The sequence below is a fragment of the Xenopus laevis genome, chromosome 2S (assembly GCF_017654675.1).
Source record: "Xenopus laevis strain J_2021 chromosome 2S, Xenopus_laevis_v10.1, whole genome shotgun sequence".
NCBI lineage: Eukaryota > Metazoa > Chordata > Amphibia > Anura > Pipidae > Xenopus > Xenopus laevis.
Window position 1 is genome coordinate 168176265 of NC_054374.1, and position 7416 is coordinate 168183680.

At 42.5% G+C, this 7416-nt stretch overlaps 1 protein-coding gene across 7 annotated transcripts in view; it reads left to right on the plus strand.

Annotated features, from left to right (window-relative positions):
• Positions 1-892: 892 nt before the first annotated feature.
• numa1.S (nuclear mitotic apparatus protein 1 S homeolog) overlaps positions 893-7416 on the plus strand; it is a 26347-nt gene continuing 19823 nt past the window's right edge. For 4 of the 7 annotated variants that reach the window (XM_018248099.2, XM_018248100.2, XM_018248103.2 and 1 more), the window contains exons 1-3: positions 893-1086; positions 2562-2648; positions 5407-5492. In XM_018248099.2, the coding sequence (XP_018103588.1) occupies positions 2607-2648; positions 5407-5492 (128 nt within the window). In that variant the 5' untranslated portion in view covers positions 893-1086; positions 2562-2606. 7 annotated transcript variants of the gene reach the window in all.

A 7416-nucleotide genomic window follows, 5' to 3' on the forward strand; every position in this document is an offset into this window, starting at 1 on the left:
AAATAATGACTTTTTCCAATGACTTTCTATTTTCTACGTGTGACCGTTTTTCTAATATTGAAGTATAAAGTGTCATTTCTCTCCTTCTGAAGCAGCTCTGGGAGGGGGGGTCGCCGACCCTGTAAACTGATCTAAATTGATACATTTAGTTGATCCATTTCTTATCTCTGTCCCTGCTGAGCAGAATCTCTGGGTTTCATTACAGGCAGCTGTTAGACTTGATACAATAGTTACTGATACTCCAGAGATGCTGCTGAGAAATGGATCAACTCAATGTTATAAATTGTAACAAAATCTGAACCTGAATTACTGAGCTGTCACTCAAACACCAGAGACACCGACATTCCACTTTAAACTTAGATTTTGGAAAAAACGTAAAAAATAAATAATGGAAAGTAATTGGAAAAAGTCATTATTTCTAGGGAACAATCTAAAAACAACTAAATTGAAAAAAGTGTTTGGAAGGTGAACAACCCCTTTAAGTTAGAAAGTTTGTTTCTTTTTCTGGCTGTTCAGTGCAGAGAAAATAGGGACTTTCCAGTACAAATGAGGGACTGTGGGTTGAGCTGTCAAAAGAGGGACTGTCCCTCTAAAACGGGACAGTTGGGAAGTGTGGAGAGAGGAAAGGACAGTATGGGGTTAAATGCTGATGCTATTCATTAAAACAAGTCTGGGACCTATTTATTTACTATTTATTTACTCCCCGCCGCTCCCTGTGTGAGTGTAAAGCAGAGATTTGTTATTTTGTGGCTGAATAATAAATAAGTGTCAGTCTGTGGGACTCCCGCTCTCTGCTCCAGGGGAGCCCAGTCAGTGTCACGTGAGTGTGAGTGTCACGTGGGTGTGGCCCCCGAGTAGCAGCAGATGAATCATTTCCTCGGTGCAACCAAACTCCTCCCAGTCACATGACCACGTGTCACGGGCCCAGAGCATGCTGGGAGTTGGCATACAAATACAAGCTGAGCTGTAATGGAGCCTTCCCTGAGACTCGGGGAGACACTCGGCCGATTCACCGGCTGCTCTTAGGGACTGACTGACGCTCCCCGGTCTCTTGTCTCGTGAAACAGATCAGCCCGAGTGCTTCGTGTGAGTTTTCTTGGATGTTTGTGTGACTGACAGAGGCTGAATGTGAGGCCTGTGGGGGAGGCTCCGTGTAAACTTCCCCCGGGTCCTGACCGGGAGTCACACGGTTAATTGTTCCTGTGAGGAGCAGGAGGTTATTGGAGGAGCTGTTGGCTGAGGATTCTGGGAATTGGAGTAAGAACTCGAGTGCTGCCGCTGTTGCTTCTCGAGTCAGAGCTGCCTGTGTCTGGAGTGCGAGTAACAATTAGTATTTATGGAGTAACCGGAGTATTGCGGCTGTAACCCCTTGTGCGCCGGGGCAGCCCTAGCGTTTCCCTCCAAGAGAGACTAGTGGTGGGCGGGTATATGAGCCAGACATGGGAGGGAATGTACAGTCATTGGTGCTGCTGTGGAGAGGAAGGGCCAATCAGGTGCGCAGGCTCTAAGGGGAGGAGCTTATGTGACACTAGATCCCCAACTATTGGCTCGTGAGTAACATGTTGCTCCCAGTGGCCTCGAAGCAGGTGATTATTTTTGAATTCCAGACTTGGAGGCAAGTTTTGGTGCATAAAAAACAAGTGTAATGTCACAAGTTCATGCTTTTTGTGTTGCTTTCCAATTCCAAATAAATGGGGCTCATGGGTAACGAAGGTTGGGGACCCCTACACTGTATAAACTGTAACCTGATATTTACTGAGCCGTTTGTCTGAGAGCTTTTGTTTCTGGAATAATCGCATGTAGTAGTAGTACTTAATATTATTATAATACACAAAAGCCATGAATATCTATAAATGATATCCTTATAAACGGTGAGTTCTGATGTCATCAGTTATAAACGGTGAGTAGTGATGTCATTTCTGTCACATGACTCACTGAAACTTGTGTATTATAATAAATAAAGTACCCCCAGTTGTTAAATCTGAGGATATTGGAAGGCACCTCGGAGTTCCATGACCTGTATAAAAGCACTCGGCCTCGTATTTTTATATGGTCATGAAACTCCCCAGTAACTTAATAATATAATATCCTTATATTTTACAAGAGGGGGTACTTTATTCACTATATTAACACATTTATACAGGACACTGTCATTATACAGATTCCATATAAATACCGATTATTGTCCATCAGACATACTGCCATTCAGTACAGTGTTCACCATTCCCATCAGCCCTGTGCTGTGGAGCTTACAATCTAAGGTCCCATTCACATGTGCTAGGGCCAGTACAGCTGTGTGGGAGAGAGTACAATCTGCCTGTGTCCCTGTGGGTTTCCTCTGTCTGGAATGGGCCCCAGGGCCCCGGTGCTGCAGGGCTGAAATGCTTCTCACTGTGCCCATACAGGAGCTATAGGGGGGTCCTGCTCATTAGAGCTTACAATCTCAGCTCCTGCCGCTGGTGCAGTTGGTGATGGTCGTCCTGTGCCAGACATCGTGTTACTGTAATATGTGTAGGAACTGCCCCCTCATATCATTCATGTGCCTTTGTTTCCTGCCCTAGGAGCTTACACTTAGTCTGAAACTGGGGGAGAAGTGCTGAAGCATAATGACGTCACACAGCGGCAAGATGGAAGCGTTACTCTGCTGGGTGAGTATAAAAGGGAAACATACGTTTATTATTATTATTATTATGATGTTATTTTTAGGATACATTGGATACAGCTTAATTTCTGCTCATAGCACTGTGCCCTTGCCAGAGCCAAATGAAGTCTCATAAGTGTGTGCTCTTGGGGCAAGGAAATAAAAAGTGAAATAATACTTCCATTCCTGCCATGGGATAAACCAACAGGCCCATTAGTATATGATTCCTCTATGTACCACTTCCATGCCCATATAGTTCTACCCACAGTCAGGTGTGTGTGTGTGTGTGTGTGTGTGTATACAGCAGTATATAGTCATGAGGTGCCTATAGCCTGTGCAGTGGGATCATTGGGATGTATCATAATCAGCTCATTTGCCTCTCTGATGTCACTGCCACCATAGGAATCAGCTTAGACCCAGCTCTTATCAGCTGCCACTCTCTTATCTGTCTTATACTGGGCCCTCCCAATAAGGTGGGTGTGGCTTACTTCATCTTTAAATTAACCCCTTAGTATTCTACTTAGTGTAATCATAGTGACTGATGCTCTGTCTTCACTTTTATTTTCATTTAACTTATTTCACACGCCCCTCCCTCCCAGAATCTGCCTCTCCCCAGTGTAATTAATAATTGAATATGCAAGCTCATTAGTAGACAAACTGATCATTAGGGATTTAATTGCAATTTGTCTGTCTCCTCCCCCTGTTGTTTATTCCTTCTAGAATTTCAAGGCCTGGTTACTAGGGAAAGTGAGGTTGGTAACCATATAGCATGCCTATAGACATTGACATTTTTTTTAAAAGAACACTGCCTACATCATACTACAGATTCATTTAAAAGGGGTTCTTTACCTTCAAACACTTGTTTCAGTTCAGTCGGCGTCAGAAGGTTCCCCAGAAATAAAGACTTTTTCCAATTATTTTCTATTTGTGACCGTTTTTCTAATATTTAAGTTTAAAGTTTCATTTTTCACCTTCTAAAGCAGCTCTGGGAGGGGTCGCTGACTCTTTAACTGTTCTAAATTGATACATTTGTTAGGTTTGTCCCTGCTGAGAGTGACATTAAAGGCAGCTGGTAGACTTGATACAATAGTTGCACTTATATTCCCTGAGAAATGGACTTTTGTATCAACTAAATGGAGCAACTAATGGATCAACTAAATGTTATAAATTGTAACAGTTCAGAGGCTCCTGGATCACTGAGTTGCCAGACTGAGGCACCAACATAAAACTTTACATTTAACTTTTGGGAAAATGGTAAAAAATAAAAGATGGAAAGTAATTGGAAAAAAGTCTTTGTTTATCTAGAATCTAATAAAAACGAACTGAAAATTTTTTTTGGAAGGTGAACAAGCCCATTTAGGTAAAGTGATGCCATATAGGGGGTCTAGGAAACCTTCATGGGACCCTATAAATCCAGATGGGACGTGTCACTAAGGTTTATTAAGCAACTTGTACAGCCAGTTTGGACACCCTGTTGTCCCAGCAGAAACAAGTCCTGTCCTGAAAAATCCCCTGACTACATGTGCAAGAGACAACTGTTGTAGAATTCTGCACTTAAATCCATTTTTCAAAAGAGCAAACAGGTTTTTATATTTAATTTTGAAATCTGACATGGGACTAGACATATTGTGCCCCCGGTCATGTGACTTGTGCTCTGATCTACTTCAGTCACTCCTGCAAGTTGGAGTGATATCAAAACCCTCCCTTTCCCCCCAGCAGCCCATCAGTAGAACAACGGGAAGGTAACTATATAGCAGCTCCCTAACACAAGATAACAGCTGCCTGGTAGATCTAAGAACAACACTCAATAGTAAAATCCAGGTCCCACTGAGACTCATTCAGTTACATTGAGTAGGAGAAACAGCAGCCTGCCAGAAAGCAGTTCCATCCTAAAGTGCTGGCTCTTTCTGAAATCACATGACCAGGCAAAATGAGCTGAGATGCACCTACACACCAATATTACAACTAAATACACTTGCTGCTTCAGGAATGACATTTTATATTGTACAGTGAATTATTTGCAGTGTAAACTGTGTCATTTAGAAATAAAAACTACATCATAAAAATCATGACAATCACTTTAAAGAAAGTGGCACTCTAGATCTGCCCTAGATTTGGCCATAAACTTCTATTCTCTCTTGGCATATGGCTGCAGGGAAGGGGCACTCACTCTACACTTACACTGGGCTAAGCACCATTTCCTAATTGTGTCCTATCTCTGACATGACACATGTAGAACAGTAATGGGCCTTAGAGAGATGTGCACCTATTCACCAACATCTGCCCCTAAGTTTCTCTGTACTAAGCACAATTCAGCAGGAACAGTCCCTAAGTTTGCTCATAGTCTGTACAGAGAGATCCCATAAAACTATGGCAGCATAGTTATTCCCTGTACTAAGCACAATTCAGCAGGAACAGTCCCCTAAGTTTACTCATAGTCTGTACAGAGTGATCCCATAAAACGATGACAGCATAGGTATTCCCTGTACTAAGCACAATTCAGCAGGAACAGTCCCCTAAGTTTACTCATAGTCTGTACAGAGAGATCCCATAAAACGATGACAGCATAGGTATTCCCCTGTACTAAGCATAATTCAGCAGGAACAGCCCCTTATGAAATAAACAGCGATGATGTATGCTAATTTGCAGTTGCAGGTTTGTCTACCTCTTGTCTTCTGTATCAGGTACAATATTCAGTATCACTATCTTGTTCTCCTCATCTGTCTGTGCAGTTGGGACAGTGCTGAAATCTCCTGTCTTTGCAGGTGAACAGCCTGAAGGTGGATGAACCAATTAAGAGATTTTCACAGCTGCAGGATCTGAGCATTTTGCTGAAAGTTGTTGGTGTATTGTGAGTACTACAGACTAGTCAGTGTGTAACAATCCTCTGCTTTGCATGTAGAATAATGAACTATGTAAAAGTGTTATGTCATTTACATTATATATTCAGAATGATTGTTGGAGGAGGTGAAGGTATTTAATCTTATAGATCGCACATAAAACCTCTGTGTAAAGGAATTGTTCAGTATAAAAACTGGGTAAATTGTGCAAAATAAAAATGTATCTAATATAGTTAGTTAGGCAAAAATGTAATGTATAAAGGCTGGAGTGAGTGGATGTGTAACATAATAGCCAGAACACTACTTCCTGCTTTTCAGCTGTCTTGCTTTCCACTGATTGGTTACCAGGCAGTTACCAATCAGTGACTTGAGGGAGGGGCATATGGGTCATAACTGTTGCTTTTGAATCGGAGCTGAATGTTGAGGATCAATTACAAACTCACTGAACAGTTATGTCCCATGTGGCCCCCCCTTATAGTCACTGACTAACTCAGAGTTAGAGAGCTGAAAAGCAGGAAGTAGTGTTCAGGCTATTATGTTACACATCCACTCACTCCAGCCTTTATACATTACATTTTTGCCTAACTAACTATATTAGATACATTTTTTATTTTGTACAATCTATTTACCCAGTTTATATTTTTATACTGAACTGTTCCTGTTCAACAACCCTGAGCAGTTAAGCCTGACATACAGCCAGCAATTAGGAGGGACTTCAATGTATTAAATTGGCAAATCAATATTCATAGAGGAAACTGTATGTTACATGACAATATGCTCTATACCTGATCTGCTTTACTCTTCTCTTTGGAAAATAATAAAGAATATTTGGAAATTAAATCGGCAAATCAAGAAAACAGCAAAAAGCAGAATACCTGCTATTCAGTCTTTATTGTGCATTCCACACATTGTGTGGAATGCACAATAAAGACTGAATAGCAGGTATTCTGCTTTTTGCTGTTTTCTTGATTTGCCAATTTAATACATTGAAGTTAATCCTGTGGTTGCCGGTGACGGAGCACCAGTGCAAATCAAGAATATCCAACTAATGCTGGGTGCACGTGTGTACCCTTTAAATGTGATAGCAATTAGGAGGGGCAGGTGCACACCAAAAAAAAAACCAACTTATTTTCCAGTAATAAAGTAATTAAGCTATTTTAAAGGACCAGTAACGTCAAAAATTTTTACAAAAAAATTCGTTAGAATACAACGAAAAAAAAACAACAACACAAATTAAAATTTAAAATAGCAAAGCCTTTATTAAGAAATAACTTACAGAAACTCCACTTCCTGTCCTCTTCAGAAACGGCGAAAAGGCGACCATCCATCTGCAGCGCTTGATTTCTCCTCCTGGCTATACACTGACAGCGTGTCCTCTGCCCGATCGCGTTCTCCAGCTCTTCTACATCCAACAGCAGCATGAAGGCCATGTCTCCTGCTCCTCCGCTCCAGGAATGCAGCCCTGACTGCCGACCCTGTGCCCACTCCGTCACTGTCAAGGCAGCTGAAACAAAGCAGCCTCAAAAGAATGCGTCCAACACTGAGCCGGCAGGAGGAGTAAATAAAAGTAAATCATACAACCCCGGCAGGTCCGCATTGAGTGTATTAGGAGGCTGCGTCTGCACTGCTCCAGTTCACGATTCAACATTCAGCAGCCAAACAGCAGTTTGACAGAGGGAGCAGCAGCTGCTGCAGGCGGGGAGCAGCACGGCTCACCAAAAGAAGCTCGTCCTCCTGGGGTTGCCGGCTCAGTGTTGGACGCATTCTTTTGCGGCTGCTTTGTTTCAGCTGCCTTGACAGTGACGGAGTGGGCACAGGGTCGGCAGTCAGGGCTGCATTCCTGGAGCGGAGGAGCAGGAGACATGGCCTTCATGCTGCTGTTGGATGTAGAAGAGCTGGGGAAGGCGATCGGGCAGAGGACACGCTGTCAGTGTA